This window comes from Ipomoea nil, unplaced genomic scaffold (genome assembly GCF_001879475.1).
Source record: "Ipomoea nil cultivar Tokyo-kokei standard unplaced genomic scaffold, Asagao_1.1 scaffold1043, whole genome shotgun sequence".
Lineage (NCBI taxonomy): Eukaryota > Viridiplantae > Streptophyta > Magnoliopsida > Solanales > Convolvulaceae > Ipomoea > Ipomoea nil.
Genome location: NW_017617471.1, coordinates 8,362,549 through 8,388,476, shown reverse-complemented (window position 1 = coordinate 8,388,476; position 25,928 = coordinate 8,362,549). Strand labels below are relative to the sequence as shown.

General features: G+C 32.0%; 2 protein-coding genes and 2 non-coding genes across 7 annotated transcripts; 1 reads left to right on the top strand and 3 right to left on the bottom strand.

Annotated features, from left to right (window-relative positions):
* The first annotated feature begins 200 nt into the window (after nucleotides 1-200).
* LOC109180875 (AT-hook motif nuclear-localized protein 27-like) lies at nucleotides 201-1,824 on the top strand. Its single transcript, XM_019330575.1, has one exon. It carries the CDS (start codon nucleotides 433-435, stop codon nucleotides 1,411-1,413), a length of 981 nt encoding a protein of 326 aa, XP_019186120.1. The 5' UTR covers nucleotides 201-432; the 3' UTR covers nucleotides 1,414-1,824.
* A 7,492-nt stretch (nucleotides 1,825-9,316) lies between these two features.
* Nucleotides 9,317-14,988, bottom strand: LOC109182229 (nucleolin-like). Of its 4 annotated transcripts, none has more exons than XM_019332337.1 (9): nucleotides 14,742-14,988; nucleotides 12,267-13,691; nucleotides 12,075-12,191; nucleotides 11,725-11,865; nucleotides 11,431-11,604; nucleotides 10,758-10,965; nucleotides 10,498-10,658; nucleotides 10,146-10,231; nucleotides 9,317-9,659 (listed from the first exon to the last, which is right to left on the bottom strand). In XM_019332337.1, exons 2-9 carry the CDS (start codon nucleotides 12,657-12,659, stop codon nucleotides 9,473-9,475), a joined length of 1,467 nt encoding a protein of 488 aa, XP_019187882.1. In that variant the 5' UTR covers nucleotides 12,660-13,691; nucleotides 14,742-14,988; the 3' UTR covers nucleotides 9,317-9,472. The 4 variants fall into 4 exon arrangements, with proteins under 4 accessions (XP_019187882.1, XP_019187885.1, XP_019187884.1 ...); XM_019332340.1 differs by having other exon boundaries at nucleotides 12,267-13,009; XM_019332339.1 differs by having other exon boundaries at nucleotides 12,267-12,707.
* Nucleotides 14,989-18,274: 3,286 nt separating this feature from the next.
* On the bottom strand, nucleotides 18,275-18,347 carry TRNAE-CUC. Its single transcript has one exon. It is a non-coding gene; the product is annotated as a tRNA-Glu (tRNA).
* A 6,432-nt stretch (nucleotides 18,348-24,779) lies between these two features.
* Nucleotides 24,780-24,850, bottom strand: TRNAG-GCC. The gene has a single exon. It is a non-coding gene; the product is annotated as a tRNA-Gly (tRNA).
* Nucleotides 24,851-25,928: the final 1,078 nt, after the last annotated feature.

Below are 25,928 nucleotides of genomic sequence, written 5' to 3'. Positions count from 1 at the left end.
TCATCCATTCTTCTCCTTCTTCAGATTTCTCTCTCTCTCTCTCTCTCTCTCTCTCTCCTTCTTCTCTTTAGACTGCCGGGTCAACAGAAACGGTGGATCTGTGTATGTTTATTTATATGTGGTTGTTCGATGGATCTATGATGACGTGTTTTAAGGTTTTCTTGGAGGATTAGAAACCCAGTTTTGCTAGCTGCTTCAATTCTTCTTCTTCTTCCTTGAATTTGTTGATTACTTGGGATGAAGCTGAGAGATCGATCTTGTTCAGATAATCAGATCGATCCATCTACAAAGTGCGCTGATCGAGAGGTTATTTAGTCGGCCGGCCGGCGAGCTAATTAATCCGGCCTCATCGTATATATATATAGTGGTAAGTTGACTAAGAAGCTAAAGCTGGCTAACAACAACAAGTGGTGGGAGAGAATAGATGCCGGGATGGGCAGTAGCGGAGGCGGTGGCGGTGGCGGGGGGTTTAATCATCATCATCATCAGACTCCTCCTCCTCCCGGTTTCGTTCACCAGCTCTTTAGTACGCCTGAGCTTCAGTTGCACCACCAATCTAATTTCTCTCAGCATCTACCCTCCGCCGCCGCCGCCGCCGCCTTGCCTACAACCCCTACCTCCGATTCCTCCGACCAGAAGGAAGTGAAATCGGATAATGATGCGGCGGGTACAAGCTCCGGCGGAGGGGGAGGAGGAGGAGGAGGAGGTGGGTCTACCTCGAGCCGTCGCCCTCGAGGCCGTCCGCCGGGGTCGAAGAACAAGCCGAAGCCGCCCATCATTGTGACCCGAGACAGCCCTAATGCCCTGCGGTCTCACGTGCTGGAAATCTCCGCCGCCGCCGACATCCTCGACAGCGTCACCAGCTACGCGCGGCGGAGGGGGAGGGGCGTCTGCGTGCTCAGCGGGAGCGGCACCGTCACTAACGTCACCTTGCGTCAGCCGTCCTCGCCCGCCGGGAGTGTGGTCACGCTCCACGGCCGCTTCGAGATCCTGTCGCTCTCCGGAACGGTCCTCCCGCCGCCCGCGCCGCCCGGCGCGGGCGGCCTGTCGATATTTTTGTCAGGGGGACAGGGGCAGGTCGTGGGCGGGACCGTGGTGGGCCCCCTCATGGCTTCCGGCCCGGTAGTGCTCATGGCTGCCACGTTCGCCAATGCGGTTTTCGAACGCCTCCCTCTGGAGGAGGAAGCCGAGGGAGGCGCAGGCAATGCCACCGCCGCCGCAGCTGGGCAGCAGGTTCAGTCCTCCACCGCCGCGTCACAAACATCCGGCGTCACAGGAGGCGGCGAAGGCGGAGGAGGAACGTCATTCGGAAACACACAACCGCCGCCGCCGCCAACCAATTACCCGTTTTCAGCAGAAGTATTCGGATGGGCTGGAAACACCGCCGCCGCGGCAAGACCACCTCAATTTTAACGAGAGATCAATGGGGATAAGGTTGGATACATTAATCTTGCACTTGTTTATTCATCTTGTGCTCCATCACATTAAGATTTCAACATTCAAACTATGGAGCAATCTTAAATCTTCCAACAATCAGTTGTTTTTCCGGCCTTAAATCTTCAGACAATCAGTTGTTTCGTCCTCAAAAGTAGCCTTAAATCTCCAGACAACTCAGTAATTTCGTCCTCAAAAGTAACCTTAAATCTCCAGACAACCAGTTGTTTTGTCCAGAGAAGTATCTAAAATTCAGCAAAAAAATTAGCGACTACTGTTCAACCGAAGATACTTTGGTTACACCAAAAAAATTGTTTTTGTTGCATAAACTAAGCTGTGAATTGCTTGTATCGGATATATATACATTTTCTCAACTCCAGTAAGTGCTTTAATTTATTATATATTCAATCCATCCACCAAACTAATTAAGATCAAAATTGAATAATAATATTAATAATATTTACAAATGTATTATATATATTCCTTATGAATCATGGGATATGATCCTTTATATGACTTAGAAGGTAAGTCAGTATGAGGCAGCAATAGCACTAGTGTTAGGTTTAATCTGCAAATTTCAACATTTCATGTACATATATATATCTATCATTAACGTTTGCAAATTTCAATCTTTTAAGGTTCTATGGTCTCTTTATGTTTCTTCTCCATCATTACAAGCTATATATGAAGCACTTGAAATGGTAAATTTATGCATCACTCATTGTTCTTGCATGTGTTAAAATGATGAACAACTTTTATCCAATTCAAACCCATTATGTATATGTACAAGGAAAGGATTTTTTGCTATTGCTTCAAAGAGAAGTTTGCAAGTAGAGAAAATAATATATATATATATATATAATCAGGATGATATGATATGATATGATGTATCTCTGTAATTAACTGTGTATGTGCGTGTGTTAGTTCGTGCGCGTGGTTTAACTCAACATGTAATTATTGGATGTTGAAGTTTACATTTCAATTAATGTATTGAAATGAGATAATATATATTTTGTGAGAAAGTGTATTATCATTTTATGGTTTGGCCTACACTTTTTTACAAGTAGTGATGTTTTTTGTCTTTGTAATAATATATTTTTAATGGATTTCTTGTTTGTAATTTGAATAGTAACAGCTAGAAAATTAAATACTATAGTAACTCATTATGCACACTGCAGTTTAAGCCTTGCTTGTATGTTAAATTTGTATTCATTCTTATCCTTAGAAGTGAAGTTTAATTAGCTAATGTAAATAGTAGTTAAATTAGGGTTTGGAGCTAGTTACAATTTGATTTGATTTTTTTCTTTATTTTTTCCCTAAGAATTATTTTTTAATTGAAGTTAAAAGAGATTTAATAATTGGATAGTGAACTCAGCAGTTTGGAACAATCGGTAAATGAACTATTAATGTATCATAAGGTGAACTTCACTTAGAGCGTCCTTTTAGACCACGGCTAAGGGTTTTCTCTTAAATCAAAGTATTTGAACATTGAGTTATAATTAAGTGAATGTTGTGAACAGCTAAGCTAATTTATGATGAGTAGGTTAGAAATTTGAGCTGTTTTTTTTTCTTTTGTATAATGTAATGTATACACAAATTCCTTTACTTCTGTCCTATAACTTCAGGTTTAGTTTGTCATACATTTCAATCTCAATTCATTTAGATCGATATGAATAAATCATCATTTTGTTTTACTAGAGGACAAGTAGTGTTGGGGGTAATATATATGTTTTCTAATTTTTCTATAAATTTTTTAAAAATCATATTAATAAACACACTATAACATACAACACATTTAGTTTAGAAAATGAATTTTGAAAGAATTAAAAATCTTATTTTATTGGGAATGAAATAGGTAAAAAATAATAATAATAAATTTTAAGAATTATATTGTACCTCAGGTGTTTAATGGGATTATATTAAATGATTAATGAATAAAAATGAATAAGTAATGCCTATTTATGAATTAACAAAAAATTTGACTAGTGGGTTAATTGCGCCCCTCGCTATTTATCTCCGTAGTGACTCTGGGAATGGATCATGCATATGGGCTTATGATTAGTCTAACGAAACTAAGATCACCTAATATAAGTTTTTTTTTTTTAAGTATATTTTCATAAATGCTATTATATTCAAAGCTTATTTAATGAATTAAATGAACTGTAAACCGACAGTCACTAACTAAAGGTATACACAAGATAAACCCGGCCACTTATCCTAACCGGTATAGGGTGACAAGATCAGAAGGTAAATCAACATAGGTTGTTTATCATTGATTAGTTTACACCAAGAAACTCAATAATTAAGTTGCTTCCACTAAAGTTCAGACTTTGGGGGTGTTTGGTAAATAGCTGTTTGCTGATCGTATTAGTAGATTTGACTAGTTGATAGCATTAGTTAATTGTAGAAAAATATTTGGTAAATTAATTGTAGCTGATAGCTTATTACATGCAAAATTATTTTCTAAAAAAAAAAAAAGAAAAAAAAAAAACTTCTTTGAACAGCTTTTTGAATTTTAGCATCTTGAAGCAATAAGCTACTGCGAACAACTAATTAATCAAATTCATATTGATTATTTAACCATATCAAACCGCTAATAATGGTCAAATAAGTTAAAATTGGCTCATACGTTAACTATGTTATCTTTAAATTTTTATAATTACCAAACTAATTAACCATCTTGTCAATTTGATAGAAGTCTCCCTAAAAAGTTTAAATTTAAAGCAAGCAAAGCATTATATTGTAGTAATTAATAATGCAATTAAAAAGAGTGTTCCTGCTGGCTGCTTCTTCTCTAGTCACTCCAGCGAATTGAAAGAAGAATCTGTGTTTTATTTAGCAAATTAAATTAAAGGGGAAACCCTACAACCTAACCTACTTACTGTCAACTTCATAATACCTGAAATTCTGAGAATAAAGGACACTTCACTTTCCGCCAACCCACAAAACACTGCATTATATTGGTTGAAAACTGAGCTCCAACTAAACTCACAATATAATGGAACAAAGAATTTCTTCCTGCATCTGCAATCACTCTAACTTATTTTTATATATGTATTTCTTCCTAGTTAAAGATAATATATAGTACAATTAAAACAGTATCTTATGACACTATATATATATATATATATATATATATATATATATATATATATATATATATATATATATATATTTCCAATTTGACATTCTTTAATTTAAAATTGCATTATACAAAGTCACTAAACTCAAAATAAATAATTAAAGAAAATACTATTTTAGAGGCCCGTACTGATTATATAATATATAAAATATAGAACATTTGGGTGGATGTAATCACAGTGACTCAGTAGTTCAACAGACAGTGTCAAATACCCCATAGTATTACTACCAAATTTAACTATTTATCTCTTCTCTCAAATATTGTTTACTAAACTAGTAACTAAGCCCGTGCGAGCTAGCTAGTCTGCAAAAGCTATGAAGGATGATGGGTTTGTCTGCAATTTAGGTGTCTTAATTAAATTAAATTAAAGCAAATTATAGAAGAAAAAAAAAAAAAACTGAAGCTTGAAACTGGGAATTCCATTTTCCAAGACCCTAACTTTATCATATTTTGCTCAACCGACAAAATAAAAGACATGTATTGCATATATGCTCCTTCCCCAGAAAGAAGACTTGACTCAACCACAATTAAAGCAACAAATTAAAACCCAAAGTTTACTTCAATTCCTGCATGCACTGCACTCACTTTCTTTCATTTCTGATCTTGCTGTCTTCTTCAATTCCTTTTCATTTCTGTATTTAATACTGTAATAACTCAACTATCATTGCCCCAAATACTACCAATTAGGGTTGGGGTTCAACATTTTTGGAAGAATAATTAAGCTAAATCCATGCGGGCAACGTAACAACTCAACTATCCTAACTACCTCTAGTTCATGACTTAATCACTTTGCAGATCAGTAAATGTAATGTCGAATTAAACTTGTGGCAAACAAGTTTATGTCATTATCAGTAGGCAGTACATATTTATTTTTAATGTATTATATATAAGTTCCCTATATTTTAATACAAATTCATTTTTAAATTTTAATACATTACATATCACTTTTGTATATTAAAAATAACATGTATCTGGATCCATTTTGTAAGATGAACTTTGGTCCCAGATATATACAAATCTATACTATTAATAAAAATAAAATCCTTCATTTTAACTTCCCGTCCAAAATAGTTCTATACTAATTAAGATTTGGCGTAATATTGTAAAATAGTATAATACAATTTCTAATAGAATATTCTAAAAAAAAAAAAAAAACAATTTCTAATAGAATATATTGTTTCCTACTTTCATATCGGTACTACAATTTTACATTAAAATTCTTATTCTAATATTGTAAAATAGTGTAATACAATTCTTAATATAATATATTATTTCCTACTTTCCTATTTTTACTACAACTAGTATTTTCACCCGTGCGATGCACAGAATGGAATTGTTGTAATATATTAAGAATATTTAAATCAATATATAATTATTTAAGAGTTAATTTCACCCGAGGTCGCTTATCTTTCCTGACAATTCTAAATTTAATCCTAGACTAAAGTTATTAATTATTACGATTTATTCTATGTTATAATTCTTACGTTAATATTATTATTAACATTAATTACTTTTAGATATTATTATTACAACTTATATTATTATTATTATATTATTATTACTATTAGTTTTTTTCAAGTACTGTTAGTATATAATGGTCGTGAGGCACAATAATAATATAACCATAATTAAATATTTTTGTATTGTATTCCGTGTGTCACAATAATAATATAACAATAATTAAATATTCTTCAATACTATATTCTTCTAGGATTTCTATTACCATCATTAATTATTCCATAATTTACCATAATTAAATAATTTGACCAATTATAAAGAAAGATTATTAAATAATGTAAAGGACAATTTTTTAATTAAAAATTGTAATAATTCATTAATAAAACATAGGGTTCTCATAGTTTTTTCTTAGAAACTATTTAATAAAGTATTTTTTTTTTAGAAATTGGTGGGCCAAACCGCCTACGGCTGTTTGCGGTGGATAGATCTCGTAAAATATGCGATTTCAAAAAAACATTTGTCCAAAACAGACAACCGAGTCAAAAGTTATGTCATGCCAAACTTTTGACACTTTACAACTTAAAAAAAAAAAAAAAATTAAACGGCGGTTTAGACGGCGAGGCGGTCGCGGAGGAGGCCGATTCCGGCCTTCCTCGCCGCGGACAGCGACGCGATTTTTGCAATATATAGTATAGATATAGATTAGAATAGGAATAGTATTACGCAATTTTATAATATTATAATAGAATTTTAACGCAGAATTATTGTACGAATGGGAAAGTAGAAATCAATATATTTTATTAGGAAGAGAGATTTTTTAGGAATTGGGCGGGAAGTTAAAATTTCAAGATTTTGTTTTTATATATAAAATAGATTGTATTACACTATTTTATAATATTAGAATAGAATTTTAACGCAGAATTATTGTACGAATGGGAAAGTCGAAATCAATATATTTTATTAGGAAGAGAGATTTTTTAGGAATTGGGCGGAAAGTTAAAATTTCAGGATTTTATTTTTATATATAGTATAGATTGTATTACACTATTTTATAATATTAGAATAGAATTTTAATGCAGAACTATTGTACGAATGGGAAAGTCGAAATCAATATATTTTATTAGGAAGAGAAATTTTTTAGGAATTGGGCGGGAAGTTAAAATTTTAGGATTTTGTTTATATATATAGTATAGATTGTATTACACTATTTTATAATATTAGAATAGAATTTTAACGCAGAACTTTGTACGAATGGGAAAGTCGAAATCAATATATTTTATTAGGAAGAGAGATTTTTTAGGAATTGGGCGGGATGTTAAAATTTCAAGATTTTGTTTTTATATATAAAATAGATTGTATTACACTAATTTATAATATTAGAATAGAATTTTAACGCAGAATTATTGTAAGAATGGGAAGTCGAAATCAATATATCTAGAGAGATTTTTTAGGAATTGGGCGGGAAGTTAAAATTTTAGGATTTTGTTTTTATATATAGTGTAGATTGTATTACACTATTTTATAATATTAGAATAGAATTTTAACGCAGAACTATTGTACGAATGGGAATGTAGAAATCAATATATTTTATTAGGAAGAGAGATGTTTTAGGAATTGGGCGGGAAGTTAAAATTTTAGGATTTTGTTTTTATATATAGTATAGATTCTACATTAAAATTTCTATTCGTAATACAATACAACAATATTAAAATTGAAAATTTATATAAAAAAAAAAAATACTCCGTATCATGTAACTATATTAGATTGAAAATATTATAAAATATTGTAGAAAAATTTTACATGTCAATCATTATAAATCAGAAGGCATGATAACATTTCTTTACAGATAAAATTATTCCGCCACTACTCCAATTCAACAATATTATTCCTATTCCTATTCAACAATATTATTCCGTCACTACTCCAATTAGTATAAAAACGCAAATCGAATCCTCCTCATAATACTTGCGAATTTGCAAATTATAAACAACAATACTTAGGTTTGTGTAATCTATCTATATTACTAATAAAAACAAAATCGCACTTTAAAAACTTCCCGCCAAAATTACCTCCCAAGCTATTACTATATAAAACCTAATAATTATTATGGTAAATAAAAGCTCAATAAATGTAACAAATTTTATATACATATTTTTATACTTTAAGGTATAATAATATAATTGCACAATATTAGTATATTTACCTAATAATTATTATGGTAATTAAAGAATTGATTAATAATAATTATATTAATTAAGTTAATAATTACACAAATATTAATATAATTACAATTAAACATGGGTCGTCATATATATTATTTCTAATAATTACAATTATTTCATTCAGTTTAGATATGAAGAGGATGAAAAAATAAATGCGATAGGGTGGAAAGGAATATACTTAAAAGATATAAAAGTATAATTCCACGGATATTAGTATAATTGCCTAATAATAATTGTCTAATAATTATTATTATGATAATTAAGCTAAACATGGACCGTTGTATAAATTTTATAATAATTATAATTAAATTATTTCTCCTCTTTTCCATATTTATTTTTGTAATAATATAATTACATAAATCATATTGCATATCGATTTTTTAAGATAATTGTAGACAAACGAGTCATATATTATTCAATTAATTGAGTGATACTTTTGGACTAATCTTATAATTAAATAAATGTACACTTTCAAATATTAGAATTATTTATAATTCCATCTTTAATTTTATTATCTAAATATTTAATAAAAAAATTTAAAACATAATCGATCCAATCCATTTCATCAACTGCACTATATAATATTCGTTGTTATACTTTTTATATTTGTACATTATTGTTGACCCAAAACGTTGGAAAATGATTAAAAAACTAGAGAGAACTGCCCAACAAACACTCATTTCACCAAAAAAAAAAAAAAAATAGTCATTCAATAGCGCTATCAAAACGCTTCAAAAAACACTTCTAAATTATGTCCAAGTAGTCTTCAACCATTGACGACAAAGACAGGCAGTGCATAACGTGCAGCTTGATGTTGAAGGTCGTTTAAAGGTTACCAATTAAGGGGTTTAACAAGTAACCTAGTTAACTTGGTTTACAATTAGTGTGAAAAGATAACTTTCACTTGTATTCCAATATCATTGAAATCTCCTTGTGTTGGTAGAAGAGTTGGATAGGAAGTTCCCAAACCACTATAAAAAGTCTTCTATTGCGATTGAAACTAAGAAATCATCAATTTACTATTCAACAAAAAGAACAGCAGAAGCTAAAGGCCTTGAAAAAAGCAGCGTCAAACCAAAAGTTTTTCTTATGAGAAAGAAACCTCTATTCAAGAAATGTAGGATTTAAGGTTGCGTTAGATTACTAACAACAACAATAAGACAATGCATATATATCCTAGGGGGAATAAGAATTGCACCACCAACTTGCTGGTGATTTAGTAGGGGTTATATCGACTACGCCCACGTCCAATGTCACTGCTATGGCCACCGCCACCGCCACCGCCACCCCCACCACCACGCCCACTGTTGTTGCCACGCCTTCCTCCACCCGAAAACTGGCCACCGCCACCATGACCGCCTTGAGGAGCTGTTGGTAGTGTGGGTATGACTCCTGGCTGTTGCCTGTCATTAAATTGTAACGTTATTTCTCAAAATTTCTTGAGACATGCAGAGAACCATTCAGATATAGCACCGTCAGAAGATGTTCAAATTTGCAAATTACATCATATCCTATCCTATAAAGATTTAAATGGAGAAAAAATAATAATAATAAAAGCATTGAACTCCGTTTTATATGTTTACCTTTCCTTTACCCAAGAAAACTCCAAATCCAACTTGAAACTTTGAAAGAAAGAAAGAATAGAAGAACTCGAAGAGACTTCAGGGAATGTGATAAATTTGTCATATTAGATCTGATGAGTTAAATTTTATTTGTTGTTTCTTACTGTCTTTAAAATGTAAAGTTTCATCAAATCATCAGTGTCATGGAAGTCTGATCATTCATGCAAAAGCTACTACATATTTTCCTCTTCGAAACCTGCATTTATTAGGTCTATTTTAAAAAACCATTACAGCAGAATACTCGAGCTTTAGAAGAAGTATGCTTACAAGACATATCCGATCCTTCCATCAGGTAAAAGCAATGGCATCATTGCCATACCGGCTGGTGTAGCTCCCCTTCCATAAGCTAGTGGCTGCAAAGTACACAAGTACCAAAATAAAATAAACAGGTCACATTAAAAGTTTATAGTAGGAACAGCACATCATAATATTTTCACTGTTTCAATGGGCAACTTTTAACTTCAACTAACTTCTCAATAAAATGATCACCAAAAATATTATGTATCTGGAAAGAAAGGCGTCCTTGTGTCCAGCTCTCAGATATATTGAATTATACAGTGTTTATTAAATTCATGTGTGGGGGAGTTACAACCATGTAATAATGAGCAAGATTTCTTACATGGCCAATTCCTGCACCTACACCAGAATATGCTGCTCCAACCATGCCATATCCAAGACGAGGTGGATAGATCGGAAATGTGTTTCCTTTCTGTAAATTTGATCCACCAGAAGATTTTTGATCTGCCTGTGGCTTTGCAAGTGAGCAATCCAGAACTTTACCTATCAGTGCAATTGGGCATCAGGCCAAGCATGATTGAACTTGAGAATTATGGTATCAAAATATTAAAATCCAAAAGGCTGAAAGGAAAACTAAAGTACCATCTATCTCATATCTCTCTGTATTCTTCAAAGCCTTCATTGCACTTGACCTTTCAGCAAAGTGAACAAAACCATATCTGCTGTTTTCCTGTCCTGGTTTAGCAGGAGGTAGAACGACTTTGGTAATCTTTCCATGACGTTCAAATAACTCTTTCAGCTCATCCTGGGTAACATTTTTGGGCAAGTTCTTTACATATACTGCTTTAACCTGTAGGATAGCAAATCCTTTGTCAACAACTTTGACCATGCATGAGTATGTTTCTCCTTGCAAATAACAAGTCTAATTCAGATCAAACCAGGAGGCCACTTTTAACACGGCAAATGAATAAGAGTACCAGATTACTTTAGAAAATCACACAAATGAATGAGGCTGTATAACTCGAGATTTTCTTCAACATATCAAATGAATGAAGCTGCCTAAATACAGCAAATTCACACTTGTGAATTCAACACAGACCTAAAATCAGGTAGGCACTTAAGTCAGCATGAAACTGTAACTCAGAGGAGAATGAGGGAGCTCTTCCTGAGGCAACTAGAACATTCACAATAAATAGACAATGAAAGTAAGAGCTTGACCAATTATGAAATTATATTGAATGGTCACAGCATCCAATATAGTTTGCAACTCCAGTGGATATTTCAAATAAGAAAAAAGGTAACTCATATAGGCAACCTGAGAAGAAGTAGAAGAATCTGCATTCCTTGGGTCAGCCCAGCTAACAGTTGGAGAACTATCATCAAGCTTAAAATTTGGATTTGACATCTTCTGTCTTGAATACTCAGCACACGCATTATTGTAGTACTCAATGAATGCAAATCCACGGTTTCGGCTCGAATTCTGTTGATCCTGCATGAGAGAAGAATTTAAGTAACTTGATGAAAACTGGTTTACCTCAAATAGAAGAAAAAGTTTGAATGCCTTAATACAATAATAGAGGGAAACAACAAGATAAGAGAGCATACAGACCTTCAACAATTCTACTTTAATAACTCCAGGCCCAACCTTGTTTACCACCTTCTTCATCTCTTCCTCCCCCCAGTTTCTAGGAACATTACCAATGAATAATCGATGCTTTGCTTGAGCTGGAGAACACTTTACCTTTCTTCCCTGATAAAAGAGTAGAGTTTTTAAAATGTAAGACAAGAGAAACATAGCTTAGTGGGGAAAGACTCAGGATTTTCAGTTTACAGTATCAGAAAATCAACATAAAATACACATACAGCACAACTGAGAACATCATCTCTGGAAATTTTATGAAAAATGATGGATTAGTAAATAGTGAAGAGTAGGTAAGCAGAAAGTTACATTGTGCACACCTTTAGTTCAGTATTATTAAGCTCCTTAATGGCGGTAGAAGCTAGTTCCTTCGTTCTGAAAGTGACAAAAGCATACCCCTTGTTCTGATTTGCTTCTTTTCCCTTCATCATTCTCAACTGTGTTTCATTCACATCAACAATCTAAGTTTGGCAAGAAAACATAGCACATGTAATAGATTGGAAAAGGATTACCTCTGTAATTTTTCCTATTGACTCACAAAATTGCCTCACATCACCTTCTGAAACATCCCGAGTAATACCACCTATATACACCTCTGATCCATGAGGAGGCAGCGCAAGAAGCTCAGTACGTCTTTTCTGCTCATCATCTTCCTCTTCAGGATCAACTTCCGGTCCCTCATCATCAGAGCCCTTTTCTTCACCAACATCACTTCCCTCTTCCTCTTCTTCCACCTCCTCCTCTACCTCTTCTACTTCCTCTTCCACTTCTTCTTCTACTTCTTCATATTCAATCTCTTCCTCTTCTTCATTGTCTTCATCAAGCTCAACCTGCTCTTCAGTCTCAACAGGCTTCTCAGGTTCACTCAATTTAGAAGCTGTGGCACTAGTTCTTTTCATCGGCATCTTAAAAATCTAGTAAGACAAGATGGCGCTGCAACTCTGATGGAAGCACTGAAGCAAGAAGCATTTGCAAAAGAAAGAAGAAAATTGTGGAAAGGTGGAAACCAAAATAAAGGACAAGAGGATTGCCAGTGTAAGAATCTCAATTGACTTTGATCCATGAGATAAGGCCCAAGAAGATTCATGTGATCAATCAAAGTAAAAGGCTGGCCAACTACAGTGCCAATACAAACAAAGGCAGGCAAGAGAGAATGCTGAATGATTACAAGAGGATGGTATTGTCCAACAAGTTTGAAAAAAAAAAAAATGAAGCAATGAATTTCAAGAAATGTAGGGATTGCTGTAAGGATGGTCTAAATGACAATTAGACCAATGCATTCACACAAAAAAAAAAAAATACAAAAAAAAAAAAAAAAAAAAGAAGAGAAAACATAAATTAATGAGTGATGGAGACACAGGAGATGAAATTTGAAGGAGGTAATCGTTAAGCACACATGAAAATATTATAGATTATCCACAGAAGTGAGTAGATAGCAAGTTGGGCTTGGTCATCAAGAAACTACCCTATGGCCCGACCCATTATAATTCAATCCAGTTTGAAATAAATGACCTTCCTGCAGTAAATTAATGCACATTCTGTGAATGTACTGATTAAAGAGCCACCCTAACGCATTTTACAAAACCATTTTTCATATTAGACATTTTCTAGCCCTAGATAAGTAATGGAACTTTGACAGCAAGAAGCATGTGAGCAAATGCTTTCATAAACAAAAGATATGAATATATTACCACTGAGTTTAAAATCAATAAGATAAAGTAAAGAAGGTAAAATTAATCTAAGCAAATGAAACAATTGTTTCAAGAATGAAGCACATAAAGCAGCAAAATGCAACCATCACTTGTTTGCTGCAGTACTCTTAATTTATAATGAACTCACAGGTGCAAGATACACATACATAGTTGTGTCCTCAAGAATTCCCAATTTTATAATCCCAATTTATTTCCAATATCTGCAAAATCCCAGACTGGAATGAGCTGAAGAATGCAGCATCTTCTCCAAGTTAGTAATCACAACCATGTGAGAGAAGACATAAGAAGTAGTAGACACAAAACCACGAATATGTCAATTTGACTCTGATATGCCATAAGCATCTACATCACTAAACTACCGTTATCATTTTATGCTGCAAAAATATTTAATAACAGATGTCCATTACTTTCTCAGTTTCTCCAGCAAGTTAAGCAAAATTTCTAATCTAGAATCCACAATACTTGACAATTACTCAGTGCTCATCACTCTATTACAAGAATTTCTGTTATCTTTAGTTTTGTTTGTCCAATAAACTAAAAATGAATCTCTTTGTCCTCAGTAGTCAGTCCTCCATGGTGTTAACTAAACCTACAGGAATTAGTATTCTTCATAAGAAAACCCAAGTATGACTCATTTCATATTACAATAATTTCTGTCACCTTTCTTTTTGTTTTTCCAAAGAAAATTATTCTAAAGCTGAGTCTCTTTGTCCTCAGTCCTCGCCAGAATTCACTAAACCCACAGGAATTAGTATTCTTTAAAAGTAAACCCAACTACCCAAGTATGACTCGTTTCATCAATACACCAAGTTAAGCTTTGGAAAAAAAAAAAAAAAAAAAGCACTTGGAAAAACGACCAGAACTACTGTCTGAGCTCCAATCCATCAATAATGCTAAACAAACCTGCAAACCTACTACCACAGAGAAACACAAACAAATACACAAAATGATTTATATATGCAATATTCTTCCAATATGAGCTTTTACTTTTGCTAGAGAACGAGAATTACCGGCGAAGTATTCATATTTAATAAATAAAGTGATGATCAAATTTATTTCGAATTTACAAATACACCAAAAACTCATTCAGGTCCTTCATTATTCGCCAAAACGAAGTATTCACAAATGATAATATATACATACACCGAATTCCATAGTAATAGACAACGTTAAAAATTCTCCGAGAAATCGAAAATTTATATAACAAGGATGAATGAAATGCGAATTAATTTAAGTCAAATGAATTAGAAGAGGATATTAGTAAACGAGAATTACCGGCGAGTGAACTGATGATCACCTTGTGACCTTGTCCCTGCAATGGTGGCAATTAGGGTTCCTGATGATGATTTAGGGGATTTTTAGTGGTGAAAGTGCACTATGACGAATTACTCCCAACTTTCCCTGTCCGGATTTGTTGTTTTGCCAATAGCTTGAAGGTTATTTTCGTCATACAAAATTTCTCCACTTAAACTTGAGGTTCGGTCTATTTCTTCTGTTTTCACTTCTAAAGGGGATAATATAATTGAAAACATTGCTAAGAATATATAAATCACTATATCATACATTGGAGCATTTTGGATTTAGCTTCTTTCTTTAATTTTTTAAGAAATTGGACTAGCTCGACATCCCAATACATACTAAAATTATGAGTGTCAAACTGTCAACCGAAACTCACGAGTCAACCCTAAATCGTTTTGCGGTAGAGCAGCTCAAGCGTAAAAAAAAAAATTATGCGACTTGACCCGCGCGAGTTGACAGGCTAAATGGACTTTCAATAAAAAGAATTTTAAAATATATATATATATATATATATATATATATATATATATATATATATATATATATATATATCATTAAAAAACTAAAATATTATAATTTTTTTTTTAATTTTGAAGTTGGCTTGTTGGCTAGCCCCCACAAGTTAGGGTTAAAAATTTTTAGCCCCAATGCTTCATGTGACACAAGGGTTTTCTAACGAATTTTTAACAATACATGATTAAAGGGAAGTGTTATAAAGATTTTAATATGGACATTATGACCAACAATGTTTTTGTAACGGTCATTCTTTTAATTACCCTCCTTTAATTGTTGTATTATATATTTGTAAGAATTGACTGAATAAATGACTCTCTGATCTTGAATTTCTCTATTCTGTATTTACATTTTCTTGTTTATTCTATCTTCACAATATCATATGCAAGTTCATCGATTATGAATTAACAGGCTAACGGGCACAATAAGTTACTCCGTATAACATATTTCATCTTGTTACAATATTGAAATAATGAAAACCATCAAGCATGTTTAAAATGCTATTGATTGATTCTTAAAATTAACCTCCTTACAACAAAACATAATATCAATTATTTTTTCAAACATGAATACATCACAATCTTTATATTATTCTATTAATTAAATGCAAAATTCACTACATAAGCACAACATAAATTCATAAGACTGACCAAACAAATGCACTTGATTCATTGAACAACGCAAACTCATACAATTCAACCGAAAATGACATGTTTACCTGAAAACATACTAACATGGCAGTTTTTTAATTTAAAAATAATTTTAAAAAGCCCCTTCGCCTCTGCCGAAGACGAAAGGGGCCGATTTGTCTCGGGTCATCACCCTGGCCATGGAGACAAAGGGGTTGGCTTCTTCTCGGCCCGTCTCCCTGGCCATGGAAACGGCCTGAGATGAAAGGGGCGTTTTTAAAAAAAAAATATTTTATTTAATTTTTTTAAAAAAATTCGGTAACCGCCACGTCAACATATTTTCAGGTAAATAAGTCATTTTGAATTGAATTATATGAGTTTGCATTGCTTATGGACCTAATTACATTTTTTTTAGTCCGATTGCAAGACGATGGCTCAATTGTAATTTGATGTGCAGGTGACATTATGCCATGGAACCGTGTTCACCATTCATGGTGAACACAGTTCCAACGGTGTTAGTAAACCGTTATTTTTTTTTTCTTAATTAATTGCGTGACTTTTCTTCTTTATTTTCACATTTTGCAGTTTCACTTTAATGTGAGGTGAACAAAGATTTCGGACATTCATAAATTATGAATTCATGCCTGCACATTCGCTTTGGAACCATGCCTACACATTCCCGTCCGAAATCACGGACATTCATAAATTATGAATCCATGCCTGCACATTCATTTTGGAACCATGCCTACACATTCACTTTGGAACCATGAGATTATGAATTTTCTGTTATAAGATTATGAATTTTCTGTTATGAGATTATGAATTTTCAGTTATGAGATTATGAATTTTCTGTTATGCGATTATGAATTTTCTGTTATGAGATTATGAATTTTCATTACATTCATAATTTCGGACATTCATAAATTATGAATTCATGCCTGCACATTCACTTTGGAACCATGCCTACATATTCCCGTCCGAAATCACGGACATTCATAAATTATGAATCCATGCCTGCACATTCACTTTGGAACCATGCCTACACATTCACTTTGGAACCATGAGATTATGAATTTTCTGTTATAAGATTATGAATTTTCTGTTATGAGATTATGAATTTTCAGTTGTGAGATTATGAATTTTCTGTTATGAGATTATGAATTTTCATAAAATTCATAATCTCATAACAGAAAATTCATAATTTGATCAAACGCGCGCCGTTAACTCCACATCCGCGATTTTTATTTTTTTTTTGCCTAAAAACGACGTCGTTTTGTCTTGTGTTTACCATTCTCGGTGAACACGATTCCATGACATAATTTGCGGTGAGTGACCTATTTGGCCTTACTTCTAAAATTAATTTTACAGGAGATTATACCTAGCCACACAAATTTTTGTGATGGTGGGACCGTCGGATTATTGATTTGGTGGAGCAACTATTGATTTGATCTAATAACTAACTAGTACAACAGAATTAATGGGGTGATGGACTTTTGGACTAGTACATACTACATAGCCAATTTTCATTACTAAATGTAGCAATTGCATATTCCACAATATTCCAATTAGAAGTATGGATCTTGTGATAAGTTTTTAGTTACGAATTAACAATAGAATTTTTCGTTGTTAAATTTAGTTATGGAACATTCTGTCTTTACTCTTGTTAGAAATATGACTTTGTGATTAGCTTTTAGTTAATAGAAAGTCCATTTTTATTTATTTTTTTAAATATAATATTCCTATCAAATTTTATATACCACATGTTTAATTTCTAACACATAACACAATAAACCAATTTAATTGGAAAATAGAAATAAATATAAAAACCCACTAAATAAAAACAAAAACAAAAGTATATCATCAAGTGTATAAACTATATATATACACAAAAGTTTAATTAAAAAGCTATCAAATATATAAAGATACATATAGTCAACGTGTCCTCTAAATCAGCATCAATAGTGCTAATTAGTACAATCAGTAGTAGTTGGAAGAAATATAAAATGAAGGGTGTGGGGGCCCTTAGGGTTGTGGTTCGGCCTTTTGGAAGAAGAAATATAAAATGAAATAGCACTCCATGAGAGTGCAGGTCATGTGACTGATATGAAGCTTAATATACTATAGAGTTTAAAAATATGACTTAACAGGATCGTTTCGTTACTATTTAAAAAAATAAATAAAAGGAAAAATACCAACAACTTAACAAGTTTGAGGCATTGATATATAGCTATGGAAAGTCTACTATTCTAGAGAACAATAGGGGCCGAAGTAGAGATGAGGGAAGTCTTCAGTAGGTAAAGTTGCCCCTCAAGTATTGAGTGGATTCATTTTCCTTTCTCTTTGGATATGTGCAAAAAAGGAGACACTTTCCGTTGCCAGGAATCGAACCCGGGTCTCTCGGGTGAGAGCCGAGTATCCTAACCGCCTAGACTACAACGGAATTTGAGTTCAATGTTTTACTCTTTTTATAATACCTTTCAAAGTCTTTTGTCATTTTCTTTCTCAACAAATTCCACTTCTCTATTTCTCTTCTGTCTCCGAAATCTGATCTCTTCCCCTTCTGATTTCTTAATCTGTTTTTGGCACAACTTTGTTACATTTACTTTTAACATTAATCATAAAAATCTTCTCTTATAATATTTGCCAGATTTTAGTTTTATACGGTCAAACTATTTCACAAATTCATTTGTGAGACATATTGAAATTTAAACAACTGTTACATTTTTCACATAAGTATTATAATTTTCATCATAAATAAATCTTTAACTCTTTATATTGCATTTTTATTTAAAAATATTATATTTTTCATCAAAAGTATCGCATTTTTGTCATAAGCTAGTATTGCACTTTCTCTCATAAGTAACAATTAAACAATTTATCCATGATTAATATTACATTTTTTTCTCATAAATAATTATTCAACCTTGACTTTGATTTAAAGTATTACATTTTATTTGAAAAGTATTATATTTTTTCTTATAAGTAACAAATAATTTCATAATTAGTATTACATTTTCCAACATAAATATTACATTTCCATTATGACCGGACTCGTTTCACATATAGAAATTCGTGAGATGGTCTCACGAGAGACTCACTCTTGTTTGTTTAGTCTATAAATTATTTGGTGTTTTTGTTTGTATTTTTTTCCTTTTTTTTTTTTTTAAGTTAAAGAGACGATTATTACTTTAACATAAGTTTTTTTTTTTTTTTTTTAAATCACAACATTACAAACTTGTGGCTCCCTATATTAATTTCTAAAATATCTCATAGATTAGCACACGTTGTGACTTGTGGTGCTATATATATAAGCTAGTGTTTGTTTAGTCAATAATTTATGTTTTCTTTTTATTTGTATTTTTATCTCTATTTCTTTTTAACAAAATTATAGAGACAACCACTATTAATTAAACATGATTTTTTTTTAAAAAAAAAAAATCAAAACATTACAAGCTCATAGCTCCCTCTATTAATTTCTAAATATCTAGTGGTGAGTTGGTGACAAACCACACACTTATGTTGTCATGTGAACTTTGTCCAAATTCTTTACATGCATTCCCATTCACCAAATTTCTCACAAAACTAATTTGACTTTTCTCTATTTTTTAACAAAAGAAATAATATATCGGACATCTTTGGTTATTGGCGGATCCGCCGACTTTGGCATTTTGACACTTTGACGTTTTGACCAAGGTCAAAACGCCAAAGCCATTGTTTGGTTAACAGTGGTTGAAGCAGCGAATTGCTCCAAACCGCTGATTTTAGAAACGCTGCATATAGCAGCGTTTCTCTTTGGCGTTTTGGGCAAAAGCCCAAAACGCCCTTATATATTAAAAAAAAAACGTTGTTGTTAATTAAAATGAGAAGCCTCAGGCTTCATTAATAATGAAGCCTGAGGCTTCTAATTCCCTGCCCTGGGATGCAAATTGGGGCGTTGAGCTCCCCTTTTAATGAGGGAGCTCAACGCCCTTTTTTTTAAAAAAATTTATTGTCGATTGTCGATGTGGGATCAGATTTGATCCCACATCACATTTTTCTTTATTATTATTATTATTATTAATTAATTAATTAATTAATTAATAATAATAATAATAATAATAATAATTATTATTATTATTATTATTATTATTATATGTATACCCTTTTGGTCATTTTACATGTTAACCACTAATCTAAACCGCTAATTTTACCAAACATCTTTTTACAGACCGCTGATATAATCCGCTGGTCAAACCCACTAACATAATCCGCTATTTGTTAACCGCTAATACAATCCGCTAACGCTAACCGCTAACCGCTATTTGCCAAACAAGGCCATCATCTAATTTTATTGTAAGATTTTTCCCCACACACAGGGTTTCACGGGATCATGGTCCAAAAATGGCGTTGTTTCCTTACTTAAAGAAACGATGGTTGTTATATTTAACAAAAATCTCGTATTTGTGATGTGCTCAAAATAAAATGAAACTACGGTCAAAGCCGGTTTTTAGATTTTTGTGGCCTCATTCTGGTAAATAAATGAGGCCCTACCAAAATCACAATATTTAAAATCAATATCGTATTTTTTTTTTCTAATAATAAGGTGGTAAAATGTTGATGTGCGCAAAGAAAAAAACAAAAAACATATTATGGAATAAATTACAACAATAATAATAGTGTACACAACTCCCAATGCAAAAACAACATGTTCAAAGTTGGAACAACACTCAAGTTTTAAACCTCTAACCTCCAAGTTGAAATCCAATAAGCACATGTTTTTACCATTCCTTCATGGAGCCTTTTAAGTTTAATTGAAAACTTTTAGTTTTTATTTCTAAACTAGCTAGGTAAAAATTAAATATTGGAGATGTTCAAAGTTGGAGCAACACTCAAGTTTTAAACTTCTGATCTCCAAGTTGATATACAATAAACACATATTCCTTCCATTCCTCCATGGAGCCTTTTAAGTTTGATTGAAAACTTTTTGTTTTTATTTCTAAATTAGCTAGGTAAAAATTAAATATTGAACCCTCTAAAATTTGGGGGCCCTGTGCGGTAGCCTAGCTTGCACAGCCTAAAATTCGGCCCTGACTACAGTGTATCTAAAATGAGACTGGATAATATGTCTCACATATTGAGTATATATATTATCAAATGAAACTGTAGTTGAATTGAAATGATACTTTAGTTGTGCTGAAATGAAACTACAGTATGTATAAAATCAAACTGACTAACATGTCTCACATATTGAGTGTATATTGTCAAATGAAACTGTAGTTGAATTGAAATGATACTCTAGTTGTGCTGAAATGAAACTACAGTATGTATAAAATGAAACTGAATAACATGTCTCACATATTGAGTGTATATTGTTGAATGAAATTATAGTTATATCAAAATGATACTTTAACTGTGTTGTAATGAAACTATAGTGTATATAAAATGAAACTGAATAACAATTTCACATATTTGAGTGTATATTGTCCAATTAAACCGTAGTTGAATTAGAATTATACTTTAGTGATGTTGTAATAAGACTGCAGCGTGTATAAAATGAAATTCATAAGGTCTCACGTATTAAGTATATAATGTTAAATGAAACTGTAGTTGAAACAAAATGATATTTTAGTTGTGACGAAATGAAGCTACAATGTACATAAAATGAAACCGAATATGTCATACAAACATAAGTAATTAGATGGCACCCTTTAGGACCATGGTCCACAGTAAAATTTGCCTATTAGTAGTTGGGTTGAAACACTATACTCTGAACTCATTTAGAGCATCCCCAATAGGTTTTTTTTTTTAATGGTTTTTTAAATAGTAAAAAATTAGAGGGTTGGTTTTTATCAAATGTGGAGAGTGATTTTTTGTTGGATTTTCCTCATGCAATGAATGGTTTTTATGGGTCCGCCAGGAGAGAGAAAAGGAAAAACAAAGGCAGATGGTTGCGTGTGGAGCGCAAAAATCGCGCCCATTAGAGCTTTTTAAAACTTTTTTTTTAATTGTTGTCCATCCTTTTTATTTTTTCCTTTTTTTCCATTTTTTCTTGCCCTCATCTCTCTATCTCTCTTTCCTAATTTGCACCTTTAATTGTGTTCGTTCGTTAAGATTTTATTAATGTTAGCGAACACATTCATGATTTCATGGTCATAATTTGATTGTGAACAAAAAATAGTCTATATTCAGGAACAATAACTTAATAAACAACATAGCAACTATAAAATTAACACAAAACTGAAGTAGTATCTTAAAATTTAAAAATAAAATAAATTACACTTAAATGAGCATGTTTGTGAACCGTCTTAAACAAACACTAAATAAGTATGTTCGTGAATATTATTAAACGAACACTAACGAATGTGTTCACAAGCTCTTAACAAACGAGCATTCAAATGTTCAAACTCTGTTTGTTTATTAAGCTATATCTAAAATTTATTTATTTATGTTCCTTTACCTTAATAAACGTACATAAACGAACGGTTATCGAACACAAACGCGAAAAATTTACCAAAAACTTTGTTTGCTAATCCCTCATTGAGTGGTAATATTACAAGTAAATTGGTAAACTTATACAATTTTTATAGTGTTTGACAATTTAACTACACTTTTTTTTTTTTTTTTTTTTTTTTTTTTTAAGTCTAGTGATCTAAATGCTCATTGATGAAGCAAGCTATCTTATTATTTGCGAAAATTATATTCTTAGTTTGATGTATTCATGTTTGTGAGTGATAGGATTGAAACTTTCAAAATAATGTTTGGTTCAAAAAAATAAATTTTGAGGAAATATAAATATTGTTCCATAAAGAATAGAAGAAATAAATAATAGAATATGAATCTTATTCCATTTTTTATTTGCTTCATGAATTGTTTTACACTGATTAGTTTAAAAAATAAAAATGAAATACATATTTAAAAAAGAAAAATAGAAATACCCTTGTACCCCATGCAATGTTGCAAAGTTTACCCTATAGTGTTGCTAAATGTTAAGTGCACCTTAAAATTCGAGTTGTTTATCAAAATGTCATTATTGTGTTTTTTTCCCTCTTTATTTTAAAGTTAGATCTAAACTCCAGATAGACAACTGTAATTAATTCTTAATTTTCTCTTACGAACAAGTTCTCATGTGTGTGTGTGTGTGTCTGTATGATTAATTGAGAGCCAAACCTTAAATAAGAATCGCAAACCAATTCTAACGGGGCGTTTGGTTGGAGGGAGGGAATTACATGGGAAAGGAATTGTAATTTCATGGGAGATGAATTACTGGGAATAAAGTGAGAATTTAAATTCCAGTGCTTGGTTTACAGGAATAAAATTACTGGGAATTTCAATTCCAATGTTTAGTATACATGAGAATTGAAAGGGAATAAGTAGTATAAAGTTCAAATTAAAATACCCATTGTTGTTGTCAGACATCAATTTTAGGTTAAAAAAGGGGAGGGTAATTTTGTCTCATCATTATCTTTTTCCTTCCTAAAATCCATGGAATTAAAATCCCAAAGGGGGCATAGGATTTTAATTCCATGAAAATGAGGGAATTGCAATTTCTTCCAACCAAACTAAGGAATTTAGTGGCATTTGGAAATAGGTGAGAATTAAGTGAGAATGAAATTTAAATTCTCTCCAACTAAACGCCCTGTAAGTGCAATTGTTAATATGTAATGATGCGATGCACCATTAGATATCAACAATCGCACTTGCAGTTATTGCATGATACACTTCCAAAATCTAATTTTGATGAGTGCATGTTTACATATCAACGATTACAATTGTAGTTATTGTTCGTTACACGTTCATAATTCTCACTTGAACTATGGTTCTCACTAGAACCTACCCGTGTGTGTGTGTGTGTTTGCGCGCGCACGTGTGCGTGCGCGTCTTTGTGTGTGTGTGTGTGTAACTATGTATATATATAGTCTGACTCCTATAAAAATAAAATTTTCCATTAGAAGTGTGACTCAATATACATTAATCAATTGCTTTTTGTATGAACTTAGTTATTCTAGTTGCTTAATTGAAAAAATTATTCAATTAATTTTGAAGTAAATATTTTTAGGCATCTTTAGTGGTTTAAGTTTTCTTGTAAATTATTATTACACAGTTTTTGGGCGAGTCCCCTGGCTAATTAGGAAAAAAATATTTAAAATAATTAAATAAAAATTGTCAATCAAACTTTCAAAGTGTGCAACAAACTTAAGTAGAAGACATGATTTTTTCTTGTCTAACCAAAAATTCAAATTAGCATAACGACTCAAATACTATCTCTCCTCCCTTCCCTCTTCCAAATCAACACCTTCCTTAAAATTTTATTTGTTACTTCCCAAAGGTGATATGAGCAATGCAGTCTAGATTTCACAAGATAAAACGAATTTCTATTTAGAATTTGAGTACTCAACTATTAAATCACAGCAAACAACCCAATGGTAGAACACCGGAATTTTCTAAGGAGGAAGAACATAAGTTTTAGAGTGATTGGGTTCAACATGAAAAGAAATTTTTCGAGTGTATATAAATCCATATGCTCAACGACAATATTTATAAGAGATGTGACCAAAATTAATATTAAACATCACATTAACGTTGATTCAAATTCAATACATAATCTTTATAACACACCAATTAATCTGATTAACACAGCCATTATAACACAGCGATTACAAATGCTAATTTTTCAAAATTAAAATCTATCATGTATTTTTGTGTTGTTTCAATTGACTATTGTTTTATTAGCTGTCCGAAAATCCAATACGATTTGTCATTTAATTGTGGAGAAGAATGAAAAAAGTCCCAAAAGATGAAGCTCACATACGCTGTTATAGTCATCCAATTTTTTTCAGACAAATCGTGGCGACCCAATCACCACATGAGCAAAGTTCATCACAGCTTCTAAGGATGCACCAGCCGGGAATCGAACCCGGGTCTGTACCGTGGCAGGGTACTATTCTACCACTAGACCACTGGTGCCTCTTGGTTTAGGCTACTCATATTTTTATATTAATTTACTTATTTGCCTTCAATTTTTGATACCATCATTTGCTTCTTTTTGGCACCAAGAATAACACAAATTTGTTCCTATATACGCTTGGTGGAGAGAAAACATTACACCCTTATTTTAACAAAAAAATCATTTCAAGCAAGCTATTTTTCAAATATATATAGTTTAAAGTTCTTTTGATATTTATTAGATCTACATAATTTATTTATTTATTTTTGAATAAATTTTAAAGAACTAAATTTCATGACTTAGATGCATAGTTTAAGAATAAAATCAATATTTTTTCAACATCATTGCAGTAACTCTTACACAATCAATTAACACTTATTCGTGAGAATAATTGTCCAATGTAAATGTCTAATATTAAAATAAATTAAATAAGTAATAAAATAGTTGTAGTATTTAACTATATTTGTAATAAAAATTAGCACTTATCTACATTATAATAACATAAATAAAAGGAACAACGCTCAAATATACTCTTAAACTTTAAAAAAGTTGCAATTGAATACTGCAATTCTTCAATTTGATTCAATTGAATTGATAATTTGTTAAATTGATGCAATTAGATTAATTGATCGGTAAAATTCAAAGTGATAACCAGTGACTAGATTTTTTTGAAAAACAATTAAAAATAATTTTTTTTAAATAATAATTTCCAACTTCTCCTTGACAAAGAAGTTGGCAATTTTCCTCGTCTAGTTGGACAAAGTAACAAGTTGTCCAACTAGACGAAGAAGCCATGTCTAACTTGTTCGTCCGCTAGTAATAGAGAAGCCACTAACTTCTTAAATTAGTTTGTTTTGTTAATATAATTTTTAATTTAATTTATTTATTGTGCCGACGTTTTTACAAGTTACTTTTAGGAAATCGACTATTTAGTTTAATTGCATCAAATTGACAAGTTAATGCTTTTAATTGCTTTGGTGTCAATTTTGTCCTAAACAGCTTTGGTGTCATAAAGTAGTCCCAAACTTTTGTGTTATGGTTCAATATTATCCTCCGTTTGTTAATCCGCCAAAAGGACGTTAAGTATAGGAATAATTT